At 35.5% G+C, this 20,268-nt stretch overlaps 1 protein-coding gene across 1 annotated transcript in view; it reads right to left on the bottom strand.

Moving 5' to 3' along the window:
• LEMD3 (LEM domain containing 3) overlaps positions 1–20,268 on the bottom strand; it is a 67,115-nt gene that overhangs the window by 8,497 nt on the left and 38,350 nt on the right. Inside the window, exons 4-9 of the mRNA XM_087442068.1 lie at positions 19,578–19,645; positions 4,763–4,842; positions 4,531–4,676; positions 3,518–3,619; positions 3,304–3,406; positions 2,441–2,619 (exon numbers count right to left, since the gene is read on the bottom strand). Of these exons, the coding sequence (XP_087298194.1) occupies positions 2,441–2,619; positions 3,304–3,406; positions 3,518–3,619; positions 4,531–4,676; positions 4,763–4,842; positions 19,578–19,645 (678 nt within the window). The remainder of the gene's footprint in view (positions 1–2,440; positions 2,620–3,303; positions 3,407–3,517; positions 3,620–4,530; positions 4,677–4,762; positions 4,843–19,577; positions 19,646–20,268) is intronic.

Genomic DNA, 20,268 nt, shown 5'->3' on the forward strand with positions numbered 1-20,268 from the left:
TCTATTTGCCAAATAAGTAATAGGTGCCTTTACTCTCAATTCCTTTCCAGGATCAGGAACCCCTAATCACTTAACTGTTCATCAAAGACTATTAAGTAAAGGAGATTGAATTTACAATTCTTTTTTGTTTTTTTGGTGAGGAAGAGTCACCCTGAGCTAACATCTGTGCCCATCTTCCTCTATTTTGTATGTGGGTCACCACCACAACGTGGCTGACGAGCGGTGTAGATCTGCACCTGGGATCTGAACCCTAGAACCCAGGCCGCTGAAGCAGAATGCGCCAAAGTTAACCAGTATGCCGTGGGGCCGGTCCCTAAATTTCCAATTCTTTATATAGCCAATTTAGAAATATTCAAATTAAGATAGCTCAGTACTTGGCATATAGTTTGTGAACATTTAATACACCGGAACCTGATGAAACATATAAAAAGTAGCAGGTCACTTTAAAATATGACATCAATTCATGTTGGGTTATACTACCACTATAACCAACCTAAAGTTGTATTTTATCACACTTGCAGAGTCTTTTCCTATCTAAAGAAAATGATAAAGTGAAAATAATAGTCTGAGGTTTAAAATCCTAGAGTTTATAGAGCACCCAATTTAACACAGTTAAAGTAATCACACCACTACTAATTTGTAAGAACAACATGGATCATCTAGGTCAAGAAATTGTCTTTAGATTCATCTTGAAAATCTCACATTTTACAAATAAGACAACTATAACGATAAAAAAATTCATATGGACAAAATAATGGCCTTTTCTAGAACTTCAAAGGCATCCGTGAGCAGTGATTGCTAGCTCTATGAAGCAATCAGGCTGAGACTGCACACCCATTATAATTAGGCACTAAGGTAATCAGATCCTACTGGCTTTGAATTCTCTGTCTTCAGTTTCTTGGGGCCCTTCTGCATACACCCTTTGAAGCAAACAGTTTATTGTTCAGTGTCACCTTTGGCAACATCAAAGCTTCATCTGTATGCCATGATTACAGAAGCCTTTGACAGTGAAAATTAATTAGAGAAAAAAGAGAGTGATTGGATTTTATCCTACTGTAATTTCAAAACAATTTAGTTACCTTTCCCATAAATGCTATGCTTAGCAAACACGGTAAATATCCTTTTATCCAACAAGAAGATTAAAAGAAATTCAACTCACAACTAGTCTTAAAATGCAAATTAAACTAACCATGAGATTTCATTTTGCAACTAACCATTAGGATACAAAAAAATTCAAATGAGGTAACAACTATCACTAGTAGAGGTTTGGGTACACAAGACAACCAATCACCAAACCCTCCTATATCCTTCTATATACATGTTTTTCGAACTGTGCAAGCATTAAGAAAAATATAGAAAGATACCCACAAAAGCTACTTGGCACTGGGGATATGCAGGTGGAAGGGTCTTAGAAAGAGGCAGGCCAAGCAAAAATTGGAAGAACAGTTAAAAAGTTATGATTCCACTTACATATGTTTTATGTACATACATGTATACATATAAAACAAATTATAGATGTCTTATCGTAACCAGAGGCCCTCCAGGAGCAGTTCAACTGACCCCATCTCTTATCAACAGAGTGATTAAGAAGTGTCTTTCAGGAAAAACTGCAAAGTCACGTCATCAGAGCATGCGTAAAAGAAGAAATCGTGACCTGAAACGACCTCAGAACCAAAAATCCTCCTCCCCATGGAACCCAAGGACCGGGACATGACCGGAACTTGGAAGTTGGACTCTTATCAGAAGCGAGGGGTCCCTCATTCAGGAAGATCCAGTGTTAAAATTCCTTTCCCACCTCATTGAAAATGTTTAGAAACCCATGATAAATGTTTAGAACCCTGTCATAAATGTTTAAAACCTTACCATAAATGCTTGCAGCCCACCAATCAAAACCTGTCCCACCATTTCCGCGTGCCAGCCTGTATTCCCTAACCTCTTAAATTTCACCCCAAATCCTGAATCAGGGAGACAGATCTGAGGGCACAGGCCCCCTGTCTCCCTGTAGATCAATCTCAGAGAATAAAAGCTGATTTCTCCCCTCAAAGGCTGATGCCATAATTAATTGGATTATTTATGCACATCAGGCAGAGAACTCCAATTTTGTGCAGTAACATTATTTGCATTAAAAATTAGGGGAAAAGAATGCAGAGTTAGATCTATAATACTAAGTTGCTTTGTTAAGTGAAAAAGAAAAAAATCAAAGTAATGGGTACAGTATTCTATTACAGTAAAGACACACCATTTACATTTATATTAGGAGAAAAGTGGAAGGATATACAAGAAGCTAACACTGATTCCTTCTATGGGATGGAACTGGAAAGGAGCTTTGCCTTCATACATCCTTCAATTGTACTATTTTACTTTAAATACATAAGACTTTTGCAGTTGAAAAAAGTAAGAAAAAATTATGTTTATATATTTGTTCTTTAAAAATACATACCTTGACCTTGCCATACTTTAGAAGGTATTACTAATATTTTGTCACAGGACGCAGAAGGCTGGACCCACCGCCAGACTAGAAAATCTGCACCACCCATTCTTCGTGTTTCCGTGCGAACACGAGACTCGTTAGCAGCAAGGAAGTCAACAGCTCTGTCCCAGACTTTCTTCATTTTTTTCCTACCATGTGAACAAAGTGACAAAGTTACCACCATCTTGGCTTGTCATCTTTTTCAAATATTAGTAATTGAAGGTAGTGGCTATTGTTATCTCTGGCTATTCTTCTCACTGCTTACGGAGTTTTTCTGAAAGAGATTTAGAGGCCTGAACCTCACACCTCAGATTTACTGAATTTCCATCTCCAGAGGTGGACCTTAAGCACTGGTTTTTTTCCCTTCAAAAAGCTCCACTGGTGATTCTGACGTGTCACTAGGGTTAAGAATGCTGCTTCAGGATACGGCTCATCTTTTATTTTCAAAAAGTTATTATTCAGTTTTTTTAATTTAAAAAGCTTTGTTAACAACAAAATAAGGTATTTAAAAACATTATTAGTAAAAGATTACTGTTATTGTCTATCTGTTTCTTTATCAAGATAAAATTAAAGGAAATAAGGTAGAGATTGACAACACAGAATCAAAAATGTATAGGAATGAGAATGATTTAGAAATCCAGTTGTCTATTATATGACTCACAATCAGGAGAATAGAAGAGAATTTAGAAAGAAAGGAGAGTTTAAAGTACAAAAATAAAGCCTGTACAGTAAAACAGGTCTAGTTAAGAAGGGTCACAACTCTCAATATAATTTTCACGACTGCAGAAGACACAACATTCTGGTTACTTCAACTCATAATGCTCTGAACACACCTGTCATGAGGCTGTATTAAGGAATCTCGCACATGTGGAATAGGCAAGTAAGGTTGTAAATCTTTATTTTCCTGGCAAGCTTCATTATGACTTCGTAAAACATCTGAAAATAAATCAAACAAACTTACAAATGAATCAATCCCTGGACATCATGTTGTAGTCCATCACACAATGACTATTCTAGATATAGTGTGGATTTTTATAAATATTGTACCTATAATCTTTACCACCATATCATACATCTGCCGTGTTTCCTCTTCCTCTTTCGTCCAGCGATATTTCATGTAGCGCAGAACGATACAAACCATCACTACACCTGCAATATTTATATATTTTGTGTTTTAAAAATTATGATCAATGGCATTAATAATATTCATTGCAACTAAAGTTATTGGGCCAGTTGTTAAATCTAGTATTAATAATATAAGCCAAAAAAAAAAAAAAGTATACTGGGATGAGCCTTCAAGACAGTGAATGGGTTGAACTAGCTACATAATTAAAACTACATAGAAAAATTTAATATTAAACATTTTCCAGAGTTTCACTTACTCTAGAAAAACCATTTCTTCTATTACACTGACAACTAAACATTTAAATTACATTATTTTTTTTAAAACAGAATAACATAACTATGTTTCACAATCTTTTTGCTTGGTAGCATTAAACTACTAGAAAAGTGAGTCTCATGAGACTGTAAACATACTACAGTTTACTTTAAGAAAATTCAATTATTTTTTAAAGGATTTAGACAGAAAAAAGAAAAAATGAATATCTCCTAAATTCCTATTATCAATCAAAATAGTCACATAAAATCTAGGAATCTGAATGAAAATTTTAATTTAGGTAAATGATATCTTTAAAATTAAAAATAATTTTAATGAACTTAATTTATAATATTTTATTACTTAAAAGAAAACTTTAATGTTTATATTTTCCTGTTCTATTTTCTAAAGGAGATTTCTATCTATGCACTACACTTGCTTTTTCTGTGACATTCTTATGACAAAGTTTTATTCCCACTTCCCCTTACAGTAGTTTTCTAAGCCCTTAGATTGATACTGACAGTATAAAAAAATCTCAGTATTATTATACCTTAGTGAAGACTTTTAGATGTGATTTATAATAGCAACTATCACAGAAGTAAATTCTCAACTCTGGCATTTGGTAAAATACAGACACAAAACTTCTAGACTACAATGTATCTTCCTTCCCATCCTAACAACTTACCTAAACACACCAACAATAACCTGTGGGTGACAGTAATAAAAGCACGGCGAAAACGACACCAGAAAGACATCTGCGGTCTTGTGGATTGTAAAAACTGCACATCACTTATATTTCTCAATTCTTCCTCAGGGCCATAACCAACACATCTATTTAAAAATAGGTAAGGGAGAGTTTAGAGTCAAAATCACTTCTTATACTACAAAATGGTCAAAATGGAAATCAAATCCTTTACCTTATTCCAACTTCTTTTCCATTTTCTAAAATCCACTTCAATGAGGTGTTAAATACATCTTCATATTCAGAACCTAAATCCTAATAAGAAAAATAGAAAAAATAATTATTCTTAATAATAATTCACTTTCACTTGACTCTATGTGTAAGCTGTCTGATAAACATACCTTATCTTTACATATTACACTTTAAACTATATAACATAATCATATTATTCATTACAGAAAAATAAAAGGAGAAAAAAGAAAAAATGTCACCATTTCCCCACCACACTAAGATAACCACTGTTAATATTTTCCTGTCTTTTTTTTTTTATATATATATGATTTGCTTTTTAAGTATCATCATGATAAGAATGAATTAGCCACTTTTTGTTTTTATGGAACACTAGTTTTAGATGAACAAATGACAAACTATTCAGACTTGGCTGTTTCACAGACATTTTCTCGAGAATGAAGTAAGCCCATCAAATCAAGAAAAACAATTGACTGTGTAACCAATGATAAAATTCAAGCTTTTAAGTGAAAAGCAGAATTTTTAAAAACGTGCATCCAGTACTATGAGCTTGACAGTTTCACAATACTTGAAAACCTTTGCAATGAGACTGGTATGATATTAACGAATGTGACTTCTGGGTACGGCATAATAAAATGCGTCAACATTTGGAAGATCTGCGTAACCAGTAAACCAATATTTTCCAAATGACCAATGCGTGACTTATAAAATCCTGCATGGGTGACAGATCCATTCTAAATGAAAAATGGACCAAAGGACTTTAGAGAGAGAGAATGAAAAACTCACTGATATAGTTTCAAATTCCACATGGCAACTGATCTTTAAGAAACTACTACTTGTACCGTTTTGGTATAGTATTAAAGAAGCATACCTACAATTATCTGAAAAGGGTATTAAAATACTTTCCCCTGGGCTGGCCTGGTGGCGCAGCAGTTAAGTGCGTGCGTTCCGCTGCGGCGGCCCGGGGTTCGCACGTTCAGATCCTAGGCGTGCACCGACGCACCGCTTGTCAAGCCATGCTGTGGCGGCATCTCATATAAAGTAGAGGAAGATGGGCACGCATGTTAGCCCCAGGGCCAGTCTTCCTCAGCAAAAAGAGGAGGATTGGCAACGAATGTTATCTCAGGGCTAATCTTTCTTACAAAAAAAAAACTTTCCCCTGTTTTGACTACATATTTGTGTGAGGCTAGATTTTCTTGATGTACTTCAACCCAAATAACATCACAACAGATTGAATGCAGAGCAGATATGAGAATCCAGTTGTCTTTTATTACGCTAGACATTAAAGAAATTTGCAAAAATGTAAAACAATGCCACTTCTCACTAAATGTTTCTATTTTGGAAAATATAGTTATTTTTCATACAAATACATTATTTACATTAACATGTAATAAGTTCATTATTCTTATTTTAAACAAATAGGTAGATTTAAATTTTTTGTTTTAATTTCTAATGTAAATATATCTTTAAATATAAATACATATATATCTATAAATATAAGTATATATTTATAATAAAATTATTAAATATATAAATTTTAAATAAATATAAATGTATAAATTATTAAATTATATAGTATCTATTATATATTAAATATATAAGTACATATATATATATACATATATCCCACAAACAGAAGCCATTTAGGGTCCTCAGTAATTTTAGGAGTGCAAAAAGGTGAAACCAAAAAGTTTAAGAACTGCTGTGCATAGGTGGATTATGTATTTTTTAAATCAAAATATTAAAAATAAAAGTGGTATCATATTATAGATACTGTTTCTCCATTTGCTTTTTTCACAGAATGAGGTATTGTGACTGTCAATGTCAGTACACATGAAACAACCCCAATTCTGTCCAGCAAAATAGTATTCCACTGTATGGTTAGTTTATACTTTAATCAACTCCTTATTAATGAACATTTAGAGCATTTCCAATTATTTAATATACAATATAATATGTCATAAACACCCTTGAAAATTCAACAAATATTTATTGAGGGCCTAATATGCGCCAGGCACTGTTCGAGGACCTAGAGAGAGGTAGCACTAAACGAGACAATCAACATTCCCTATGCTCAGAGAGTTTATATTCTATTCCAAGTACATCTTTATGTACTTTTTGAAGTGCAAAAAATGAATTTCTAAAAGTAGAAATAAGAAGCCATTTTTAAAAATTCCTCTTAAAAAACAAAAACAATTTTATAAGCAATAGCCATTGCATTTTACCAACAGATTCTTCAACGGCATTGGGAATTACAAGGTTTTCATTTGATCAGTGCCATTTACTTCCTAATAAGAAACTAGCCAGTTATTTTAATATATCAAATTTTAAAATGTAGTAAAAAGTTTTATGAAGCAGAACTAATCTTGTGAGGCATAATGACTTATGTATAACTACTACCAGGATTTTTCAGACGGTGAAGATAACTATAGGCTGTTATTTAAAAAAAAAAAGTGTAATAACTTCTGCATTATTTATAAATATCAAAAAGTTGTAGCCAATGTAAGTATTTAATAATTGAGAAACAGTTTATATATGAGGTCATTTTAATGGGATATTATGAATTCAGAAATGATCATGATAAGAGGTAAACAGCTATATGCTTAAAAAAGCAAAACTACAACACTCAGTTTATATATATTTATAACTATAAAAGATACGTACTCAGTAAGAACTGGAAAAGAATGAAGAAAGTTATTTTTAAGTTTTAATATTGCTTTAAAATGTTATGCAACAAAATTATAAAAAAATAATTTCAGGCAATTACTGTTTTAATCCTTATAAATACACTACTAGAAATCACTTTGTGTATTACTAAAAATTAAACAGAATTCATATTCACTTGCTCTAAAATTAGAGAAGAAAAAAGCTCTGACGAAGGAGCATCAAAAGAACATATTTCTGGTTACATTGCATGAATCATGATTAGATAAAGCAAAAGCTATACAGGACTCTGAAAATGCACAAAGCAAGATTAATATGGGTTATCTATGGAGCTGGAGACACTGTGTTGATTCCTCTATGTAATGTATAGGTTTTTAAACAGGATTTTGTACTTAGTTTCTTTCAAGAATTTATCCTTCAAAGACGCAGACATATAGCACCCTTCAAAGACAGATATTTAAAAAATAAAATGAAATATATATGTTGTATTTACCTGTATTTATATATATGCTCTTTGGCTTGCATTACTACAACATAATATGCAGAATATTATGACATTTTTGCATTACTACATAAAACTGAAAGCTAGACTATAAACGTAAGTTTCAAATAAAAATTTGTTTTTACACATTAAAAAAACAAATTTCCAAGTTTGCTAGTTGTGTATTTTAAATATAAAAATTTTAGGAGGCTAAAGATATTATAAATAGCATTACTGCCCTCATTAATGATCCTTAAAAATGTACATAATGGTTCAAATTAACAAGGACACCTACTCTAATAAGCCAAGTACATGGAGAAACAAAGAGCTTAAAACTTCTAGTTAAAAAATAAGGGTAGGGCCGGCCCCGTGGCTTAGCAGTTAAGTGCGTGAGCTCCGCTGCTGGCGGCCTGGGTTCAGATCCCGGGCACGCACCGATGCACTGCTAGTCCAGCCAGGCTGAGGCCACGTCCCACATACAGCAACTAGAAGGATGTGCAGCTATGACATACAACTATCTACTGGGGCTTTGGGGGAAAAATAAATAAAAATTTAAAAATAAATAAAATATTTAAAAAAAAAATAAGGGTAAGAAGAGAGTATCTTGTTATTTTCCCATTTTCTGTTTTCCTTTCCCCATATTAACATCAATTAACACCACTCAGATACCCACTCACTATGTGGAATACAATAGAAACATAGAATGTTCCTTCAGAAATACACGTTTTCAAAAAACAATTGATAATTTATTTAAAACTTCATTAAAGATTTAATAGGATGTTGAGGTCTTAAATAGGCCATTACTTCCACAAACATTCTACACAGTACATCGAGTTCCACAGTATTATAAAGTGGAATTTTTGTAAAAGTAACAGTTGAGTTTTTTCTGGCTTACGGTAAACAGCTCATGCTAACACTGTAGCATTCACAGCATCTACCTGATTTTAAGAGCCCAAAGTGTTTCATTATTCACTTTTTGTAGCCACCTAGAAAGCTGTAAGTAAGGCAGGGGTAGGCCAACTCTTTCCGTAAAGGGCCAGAGAGTAAATTTTTTTTTTTGGTGAGAAAGACTGTCCCTAAGCTAACATCTGTGCCCATCTTCCTCTATTCTTTTCGTATGTGGGACACTGCCACAGCATGGCTTGATGAGCAGTGTGTAGGTCCGCACCCGGGATCTGAACCCGCAAACCCTGGGCTACCGAAGTGGAGCTCATGAACTTAACCACTATACCCCCAGGCTGGCCCAGAGAATAAATATTTTAAGCTTTGTACTCATATACATTTCTGACCTCTGTTACATAGTTTTTCTTAAGCAATCTTTAAAAATGTTGTAAAACACAGCTAGCACGCCATACAAAAACAGGCCCACGGTGGGCTGGCACAGTGGCATAGCAGTTAAGTGCACGTGCTCCGCTTTGGCGGCCTGGGTTTTGCAGATTCGGATCCCGGGTGCACACTGATGCACTGTTTGTCAAGCCATGCTGTGGGGGTGTCCCATATAAAGCAGAGGAAGATGGGCACGGATGTTAGCCCAAGGCCAATCTTCCTCAGCCAAAAGAGGAGGATTGGCATCGGATGTTAGCTCAAGGCTGATCTTCCTCCCGCCCCCCCCCCCCCCAAAAAAAAAACAAACAGACCCATGGGCTGTAGTTTGCCAGCCCTTGGGGTAAGGCATTCATCATAAAACATCATAAAACGCTCATTTTCTAAGAACTGATAACAAAAATCAGGAGAAAACTAAGTTTTTAATTTTTAAAGCAGGTCTATTATTATTGTTACTTACTACTATTTACTTATAGGCAATAGTTCAGTCAACGTACTGCTGACTGCTTCAGCTAAATCTTTCTAAATTCAAAGCATGTTTTCCCATATCTTTAACAAATCTATTGTAACACATTATGTGCATACACACACCCATGATTCCCAATTCCAAATTTATCTTATTTTCAAAATAACTGGCTAAAATTGTGTATTTTAAAAACCATGTCAGATGCTTTGAACTTGGATTACAGTTTCAAAGTACAAAAATAATACTGTTTCATGTAAAAGACTCAGCTCATTAAATAAAACAACAAAACATTAGTAAGGAGGGAAAAAGACTGACAAGAGAGAAGTCAAGCAAATATTAAAAACCTGTGGGGGATAGTTCACAAAGTGGATAATTTACATGGTAATGATAGCTATGTGGCTTTCCAGTTAGTGAATATTCTGGTTAGCTGTGAGATGATGTATGCTATACGTCAGATGCTACCTTTTAAATTAACTAAAGTGACACACAGAAATCAATACAACAGTGAATATGATTTAATTCTTGATCTTTCACCTCCAGGAATATTGGAAAGAACACTGTCCTTACAATCAAGCAGGCCTGGGATCAGATCACGACTCCATCACTGACTACCTATATGTATAACCTTCAGTGGAGATAAGAGAAAATACGTCATTTATGCGTATGCTTCTACTTTGATCGCTTCAGATCCTAACCCCTTTTCAGGATTAGTCCCTTGCCCACTCAATAGATGAAGCTAGGGGTTACAAACCTAGTCCTTCCATCTAAGAGGCAGAACGGCATAGTGAGAAGAGCAAGTACTTGATCCTACTCCCATTTCCATCACTTACTTGCTAGATGACCTAGTCATTAAACCCCCATGAGCTTTAGTTTCATTATAATGTGGGTCTGATACCACCTACCTTGCCGGGTCATTGTGCAATTAGAGGTAACATAAAGAAAATACTAAGATAAATTGTACTTGATAAATTATAATTATTATGAAACTTCTCCCTCATTCCATTTCTCAGAACACTTATTTTTCCACCAAGACACAATTTTATTAACAATGATTAGCACTTCAAGCTAGGCCATAAAAGTCCATCCAACCCCATAATTTGGCACATTTATAGCTATCTTCTTTCCCATTATTTTCTTCACAAATCTTAAACATATTCATTGTGGTAAAGATTAAACAGGTTTTTAAAGTGACCTAGGAAATGAACTGCCATTCATTACATCATCCTATTGGAAAGTCATCATACAAAGCTCCCACCATTTAACTTAAAAACCAATCTGTCAGGGGCTGGCCCCGTGGCTTAGCAATTAAGTGCGCGCACTCCGCTACTGGCGGCCCTGGTTCGGATCCGGGCGCGCACCGACACACGGCTTCTTCAGCCATGCTGAGGCAGCGTCCCACATACAGCAACTAGGAGGATGTGCTGGGGCTTTGGGGAGAAAAACAGAAAAAAAAAAAGGAGGAGGATTGGCAATAGATGTTAGCTCAGGGCCAGTCTTCCTCAGCAAAAAGAGGAGGATTGGCATGGATGTTAGCTCAGGGCTGATCTTCCTCACAAAAAAACCAAACAACAAAAAACCAATCTATGTCTTTTCATGAAAATATATAATACTATGTATTCCCTAAATGTTCCACCAGAGGGACCTCTTAACTTTTCACAAATCAAAACAAGCTTTCAACCTCAAAAATGATGAATAAAAAGCTCAAGAAAACCACTGGGGGAGTTAGAAAAACAGTGTTTAAATCATTTAAATTAGTTGTTGCATTTAAATTTCCTTTGAAGGCAAAAGTGGGAGAAATAAAATAAGAATGAAATGTAAAGAATCAAATTCAAGAAAAAAAAAATTTTACTGAGGCTTATTTATTCACTCATTTTACTCCATCAAACCAATATTGTGCTTAAAATGCACTAGAAGTTGGGGAAAAATTAGCTTACATGCACACCCTTAGGAGTTCTACACATTCTTGGGCTCATTGACTTCTGAACGCAAAAGCTCAATTGTGTTGCTGGTGAAACCAGAGTATAAACACACGAAACGTACAACAATAGATCTCTCTCCATAAGCAGAAAGTCTACAATATATATATTATCATCATTGTTTCATATCAGCTTTGTAGTTAGGTTCTTCCATATTTATGCTAGAACTTGGGTAAAATAAAGTAAAATAGCCAATTTTGGTTAGGTTTTGCTAAAACTGTCATTCCAAATGAGAAAGTAATTTGGTAACATACGTCAAAAGCATTAACAAAAGCTCATGCTCGCTCTTTGAACAAGTAATTTCCTTTCTAGGACTATTTCCTAAGGAAATGATCAGAAAATCAAATACTATATGCAAAGATTAAGAGTGCTTTCATAATACTGAAAAACCACAAACCAAGACAATATAATCATGTAAAGAAACATTATCAAGTGATAAAAACAGTTTTCAAAAACCTGAACAATGACATGGGAAAATGCTCATAATAACTTTAAGGAAAAACTATATAAGTATTTATAATATGAAATATTTATAGCAATATTAATTTTGGGGAAAAAATACAAGAAAAGACTAGAGAAAAATGGACAAAAACGAGTGGTTAACCTTAGGTGGTGAATTTGAAATGCTTTTTCCCTTTTATTTTCCATATAAGTTAATGGTATATTGAAAAAAATAAGCAGTATTAGAAATAGTACTTAAAGCTTTTATCTAGAGCTTAAAATTTTATTTTTTGGGAAAAATTCCTGTTTAATGTTCTTTTTTTTAGTAGCAGTCCAAACTGCATCTTTGGTGGTGACAAGCCATAGCAGGCTTCACAGCATTTGAAAACCTGAAAATGGGATTCCAAAAAGAAAAGGTTAACAAACACAAATACACACACACACACACACACAAATCCAAACATATAAGAAGGATATTAACATTTCTCCTGTTACATTCTAATTCCACAGTGTACATTCTAATGTTACCCTGTAACACTTCACTCAGCTAATTAAGAGATGGAATTAGTTCAAAATATTTTGTAAAAATATACATTAAATTAAACTCCACTGAATTAAAAAAAAGGCAAAACAATCAGAAACATAATTTCAGATAAAAGATATAAAAACCTTTTTGAAGACTGGAGTTCATTAACACTAATTTTTTTCTTTACTCAATACAGGCAGTTCTCAACTCAGCTCCTGCCTGGGTGCTTCCAGTAACTCTTCTGCTGCCAGTCTTGAGTCGAATCAATCTCTTGCACCCTGCTGCTGCTTGGCTTAGACTCCGACTGGTCTCAACCCTGGTTCTGTGTCCCTTCTTTTTACCTTATCCTATTGCTGATCCACAGCTGCAACCAAACAGCTGGGGGAGGGGAAAGGAAGGAGCTTAATCATCCTTCCACACCAACCCTGCCTCTTCCTCAGCTCCAGCTTCACTACTGATCACTATTCTGTCCCCAAACCCTAGCCCATCCCTTTAGTCCTTCAAATATAGTAGTCAGTAGATTTTAAGAGTCTCAGGGTTCTTCTGAAATGTAAATTAATCTTGCTCCAGGAATTTATGCTCAACCATAACACGTATCTGTGCCATAACCTCTCTAAGAGATTTAGCTGGAAAAAAAAGAGAAAGCAGGAAGGAAGCCCTGGTTGGGTCAGTTTTTCCTACTGCTAGAAGTAAAAACACTCTCAAATATCTCATTAGGAACCACTTGCTTGTTTTGGATTCCCACATGCTACGCCGTCTTCCTGGAATATTTTATTCCACATCCACTTTAGCCTCCTCAATCCAATCCCTTCTTTGCCCCCACCCCTCCAATCCACCTAGCAATTCTTCCAACTCTTAAGAGCTCCATAATCATAACCCTTCCTTACTTAAGATCTTTTTGGATCCTGATTCTTTTTTTTTTTTTGGTGAGGAAGATCAGCCCTGAGCTAACATCTGATGCCAGTTCTCTTCTTTTTGCTGAGGACGATTGGCCTTGGGCTAACATCCCTGCCCATCTTCCTCTACTTTATATGGGATGCCGCCACAGCATGGCTTGACAAATGGTGCATCAGTACGCCCCTGGGATCCGACCCTGCAAACCCCAGGCCGCCAAAGCAGAGCACGTGCACTTAACCGCTACGCCACCAGGCCAGCCCCTGGATCCTGATTCTTTAGCTATCCAATCTACCAGCTATTACACTATCCAGAAATTTGTCTGTCATCAATGTTCTCATCTAGGTCGAAGCTGAAAATTAAGAAGAGAACAAGGTTGAGAGATGAATCCTGTAGCATGTTATTAGAATCCTCTCTCCAGAATCACACTGATCTAATTAGTTAAGTAACACAGAAAGATATAAAACTTATTAGGAAGCTACTATAAGCTTCTACTAATAAGGCACTGAGCTAGGTACTTTATATACCCACTTAAGTCTCCCAACAACTCTGAAAGGTATTAGTAACAGTCCCACTTTCACAGTGAGAAATAAGTAAAGAAAAGTGAAGGGACTTTACCACAGCTTCTATGTGGCAGTGCTAGAATCTAAATCCACATCTAATTTCCATCATATTGTATTGTCTTAACATCTCTTGGGTATCTACATATACATCATGGATTAAATTAAAAACTGAGTCCACATTTCTCTTTTTTGACAAGCACATCATGGGAGATTGTCACCAAAACCTTGCTGAGAGCCTTAGAACATACTATATTATAAATTAAAAAAAAAAAGAGGGGGTGAAAAGCAGCAAGATGACAGAATAGGAAGCTCCAGTCCCTCCTTCCCCCACGGAGACACAAATTCAACAATACACAGACCAATTCCTCTCTAAGAAATCCAGTTACGAGGCTCCTGCACCCCCAGCAAGCACGAACGAGCCGCATGGAAGCCAGCAGGAAAATTCATAGCACTCCCACTCCAGAGCCCCTTCCCCGGGCACAGCGTGGTGCGGTGGAGAGAAAATTCCCAACTCCTGGCTTCTCCTTGAGGAGAGAAAGAGAAGACTGCAACATATGTCTACCGTTCAGACTTTTCAGGGGGCTACCAGGGGGCTTGGCTGCTGTGTTGCCTGAATCTAAGCACTGACAGGTAAAGGCACCAGGTAGGTAACAAAGGCAACCGTGTGAACTAGCACACACTCACTAGCCATCACCCCTCCCACCAGCTCAGTGCAGAATGATGGGGAGACAACCCCCAACTCCTGGCTTCTCCCTGAGGAAGGAAAGAGTTGGAGCGCATGTCCAATGTTCCAGTTTCTCAGGGAGCGGCCCGAGGGACTGGTTTGTGTATCACCTGTCTCGGAGCACTGATGAGACCTGATGTAGTCTAGATGCCTGGGGGTTGCTGAGAAGAAAAGAGCTGGACAGTTTGCTGCTGCTCCAGAGGACTCGCAGTACAGCAAAGAGACACCAGAGGGAGCAAGAGATTATAAGCTCCTGAAAAAAGAAACCTACAAAACCTCTCTAGTTGGGAATTTACACCCACAAGCCCAGAGAAGATGCATTCACAGAAAAGGTTTGAGAGGACCCCAGAATCTTCATCTGAGCTCACAGGTGAAGGTTTCCCCTGCATGAAGGTGGTCCATAAAGACTGGAAGATGCGGTTGTGTTTTCAAATGCATAGATCCCAACATAAAATAACAAGGCACACCATGGAAACAAGGAAATATGGCCCCCACTAAAGGAACAAAAGAAATCTCCAGAAACTGACCCTAAAGAAACTGAAGTGTATGAATTACCTGACAAAAAATTCAAAATAACTGTCACAAAGATGCTCAATGAGCTCAGGAAAACAATGCATGAATAAAATGAGAATATCAATAAAGAGATAGAAAACATTGAAAAGAACCAAACAGAAAATGTGGAGCTGAAGAATATACAATAACTGAATTGAAAAATTCACTAGATGGGTTCAACAGCTGACTTAAGCAGAAGAAAGAATCAAGGAACTCAAAGGTAAGCCATTTGAAATTATCCAGTCAGAGAAACAAAAAGAAAAAAAATGAGGACCAAAGAACAAAGAAGAATGAAGGAAGCTTAAGGGACTTAGGGGACATCATCAACCAGACCAATATATGCATGATGAAGTCCCAGAAGGAGAAGAGAGAAAAGGACAGAAAGTTTATTTGAAGAAACAATGACAGAAAACTTCCCAAATCTTGAGAAAGAAATGGACAGACTCAAGAAGTCCACTAGCTTCTTATGGGATACAGCAAAAGCAGTACTATGAGGGAAGTTTATAGTGGTAAATGCCTACATTAAAAAAGAAGAAAGATCTCAAATAAACAACATAACTTTATGCCTCAAGGAACTAGAAAAAGAAGAACAAGCTAAGCCCAAAGTTAGCAGAAGGAAATTATAAAGATTAGAGCTGAAATAAACAGAATAGAGAATAGAAAAAAATCCAAGAAACAAAGAGTTGGTTTTTTTGAAAAGATCAGCAAAATTAACAAACCCTTAGCTAAGAGAAAGAGAGAGAAGATTCAAATCAATAAAACCAGAAATGAAAGAGGAGATATTACAACTGATGTCACAGAAATACAAAGGATCATAAAAGACTACTATGAACCATTATTCACCAACGAACTGGATAACCCCCTCCAAAAAGGATAAATTCCTAGAAGCATATAACCTATCAAGACTGAATAACCAAGACTGAAATAGAAAATCTGAACGGACAGATAACTAGTAAGGAGGTTGAATCAGTAATCAAAAACCTCCCAACAAAAAAAAAAAGTCCAGGACCCAATGGCTTCACTGGAGAATTCTACCAAATACTTAAAGAATTAACACTAATCCTCAAATTCTTCCAAAAAACTGAAGAGGAGGGAACCGTTCTACACTCATTTTACGAGGCCAGCATTACTCTGATACCACAACCAAACAAAAACAATACAAGAAATACAGACCAATATCCCTGATGAATATAGATGCAAAAAATCCTCAACAAAATACTAGCAAACCAAATTCAACAGCAAAGGATCATAAACCATGACCAAGTGGGATTTATTTCTGGATTTCAAGGATGGTTCAACAAACAAAAACCTATCAATGTGCTATATCACATTAATAGAACAAAGGATAAAAATCACATGATCACCTCAATAGATGCATAAAAAGCATTTGACCAATTCAACACCTTTTCATGATTAAAAACACTCAACAAACTAGAAATAGAAGCAATTTGTATCAACAGAATAAAGGCCATATATGAAAAACCCACAGCTAATATCATATTCAACAGTGAAAAACTGCAAATCTTTCCTTGGAGATCAGGAACAAGGCAAGGACTTCCACTGTTGTCATTTCTATTCAATACATAATACTGGAAGACCCAGCTAGAGCAATTAGGTAAGATAAGGAAATAAAGGCATCCAAATTGGAAAGGAAGAAGTAAAATTATTTCTGTTTATAGAAGACATGATCTTATACATAGAAGACCCTACAGATTCCACAAAAAAACCATTAGAACAAGCAAATTCAGCAATGTTACAGGATAAAAAAACAAAAACATATAAAAATTAGTTGCATTTCTATACACTAAAAAGGAACAATCAAAAAAGGAAATTAAGAAAATCCCATTTACAATAGCATTAAAAAGAATAAAATACTCAGGAATAAACTTTATTTAAGAGGCAAAAGACTTATACACTTAAAACTACAAAACATTGCTAAAAGAAATTCAAGACACAAATAAATGGAAAGGCATCCCATGTTCATGGATTGGAAGACTTAATACTGTTTAAATGTCCATACTACCCAAAGAAATCTACAGATTCAATGCAATCCCCATCAAAATCCCAATGGCATTTTTTCAGAAATAGAAAATTAATCTTAAAATTCATATGGAAACTTTGGACTCTGAACAGCCAAAACAATTTGGAGCAAGAACAAAGCTGGAGTCCTCACATTACCTGACTTCAAAACATATCACAAAGTTACAGCAATTAAAAGAGTATGTACTGGCATAAAGACACATATAGACTAAGAGAAGAAAACAGAGAAATAAACTCACACATATATGGTCAACTGATCTTCGACAAGGGTACTAAGAACACACAATGGGAAAAGGATAGCCTGTTCAACAAATAGGGTTGAGAAAACTGGATTTTCACATGCAAATGAATGAAACTGGACCCTTGTCTTACACTATACACAGACATCAACTCAAAATGGATTAAAAACTTAAACATAAGACCCGAAACTATAAAACTCCTAGAAGAAAATACAGGGAAAAAGCTTCATGACATCGGTCTTGAAAATGATTTTCTGGATATGACACCACAGGAACAGGCAACAAAAGCAAAAACAGAAAAGTGGGACGACATGAAACTAAAGAGCTTGTGCACAGCACAGGAAACAATCAACAGAGTGAAAAAGCAACCTACAGAATGGGCGAAAATATTTGCAAATCACATATCTGATAAAGGCTAATATTTGAAATAAACAAGGAACTCCTACAACTGAGTAACAACAACAAAAAAAATCAAATAACCTGATTAAAAAATGGGCAAAGAACTTGAATAAACATTTCTCCAAAGAAGACATACAAATAGGTATATGAAAAGATGCTCAAGATCACTAATCATCAGGGAAATGCAAATCAAAACCACAGTGAGATATCACCTCACCTGTTAGAACCGCTATTATCAAAAAACAAAAAAGCATTTTTGAGGATGTGGAGAAAACGGAACCCTTGTAAACTGTTGTTGGGAATGTAAAATGGTACAGCTGCTATGGAAACCAGGAGGGAGGTTCCTCAAAAAATTAAAAATAGAACTATCATATGATCCAGCAATCCCACTTCTGGGTGTTTATCCAAAAGAATTGAAAACAGAATCTAAGAGATATTTTCACTCTCACGTTCACTGCAGTATTATTCACAATAACCAAGAAGTGGAAACAATCTAAATGTCCATCAACAGATCAATGGATAAAGAAAATGTGATACACACACAAACATACACAATGGAATATTAGTCAGCCTTAAAAAGAAGGAAATCCTGTCATATATTACAACATGGATGAACCTTGAGGACATTATGCTAAGTGAAATCAGCCAGTCACAGAAGGACAAATACCGTGTGATTCCATTTCTCTGAGGTATCTACTGTAGTCAAACTCATAGAAGCAGAAAGTGGAATGAGGGTAGCCAGGGACTGGGAGGAGGGGGGAGTGGGCAGATGCTGTGCAATGGGTACAGCGACTCAGTCATGCAAGGTGAAAAAGTTCTAGAGATCTGCTGTACAATGGTGCACATATAGTTAATAATTCTGTACACTTAAAAATTTAATAGGATAGATCTCATGTTATGTGTTTTTTACCACAATAAAAAAAAAGAGAAATAAAGTTTGTATGATGTGACATGTTTGCAATGAACCCATGCCAGCTCCTGTGGATCACTATTTCCATTTGCAAGTATTCACATCTTTATGGACTGACATCAAGCTCCTCATGGTTTTCAAAATTCACTTTCTTCTTTTTGGGAATCAGAATGACACTTGTCCATCTGAACCTTCTAGTACCTTTCCTTTCATCCAGAATTTCCTAAAGATTACTTATAGTGGTTTAGAAAATTCATCCACAAATTCTCTTAGTACCCTGAAATGAAATTAACCCAGGGCAGAAAATTTGAAATAAATGACAATGGTTAGATGCTTACTTTCTTTCTTACATGCTACTTACCTGTCTCAATTTCCCTCTCAATGTTTGTACCCTTTCCAAATTAATGTGCACTCTCATAGAGAATGTTCCAAAACAAACTTTAGTAATTTCACTTTATCTTGCTCACATTACACCAAACAGCAAACCCAAGCTTTTAACAGTACAATTAAAGTAATCAAATACATGGTACTTTTGATATAAGTTGTAATGATTTACATAAACGTTAAGAATATAGCCATTAAAACCTGAATTTCACTGCTTACTTTTAGATATGCAGCTGCCTCTTGGACAGAAAGTGTTCTCTGACCAGAACTGCCACATTCATGATCTCCTGGAAAGATCAGCATATTATTAATTTTGAATCAGTAGTACGTTAAACAGAAGAAAACAAATATGATTAATCAAAATATTTAACAAATTACACAATTATAGGTTATATTATTAATATCAGTAAAGAAAGAAGATGAGCAATATTACTTACATTTTCTAGAAAAAAATTCCAGTAATATAAATAAACAATTATCTTTATATAAACCACAACCTTTAATGCATTTCAGTCTAAGTAGGAATATATCTTCCTCTTATATTCCCAACTAAGCTGTTAGCCAGGGTAGGAACATGTCACACGGATGCCTATGCACAGCTCTTGGCACACAGAAGGCCCTCCAAAGACATATTGTTTTTCAAGGGGGAAAGTTCATTGTGCTAACTTATACACCTATTACCAAAGATAATAATTCAAGGGTTCAAATAAGTTTGAATCAAAATGTGCACTTTCAGAGTACAACTAAACCCATATTTAGCAAGGGGTGTCCATGCTTTAAAAATTATTGTAACACAGATCAAGAGGGAAATTAGATAGAAGCTTCTAGCTATGATCTGGTTTCTATAAAGGGATGTACTACAGACAAAAGTTTGGAAAACTACATTTTCCTTTTCTTGTAGCTGTTTATA

The sequence above is a fragment of the Ceratotherium simum genome, chromosome 17 (genome assembly GCF_057802395.1).
Source record: "Ceratotherium simum simum isolate JZ-2026a chromosome 17, ASM5780239v1, whole genome shotgun sequence".
NCBI classification, from domain to species: Eukaryota; Metazoa; Chordata; class Mammalia; order Perissodactyla; family Rhinocerotidae; genus Ceratotherium; species Ceratotherium simum.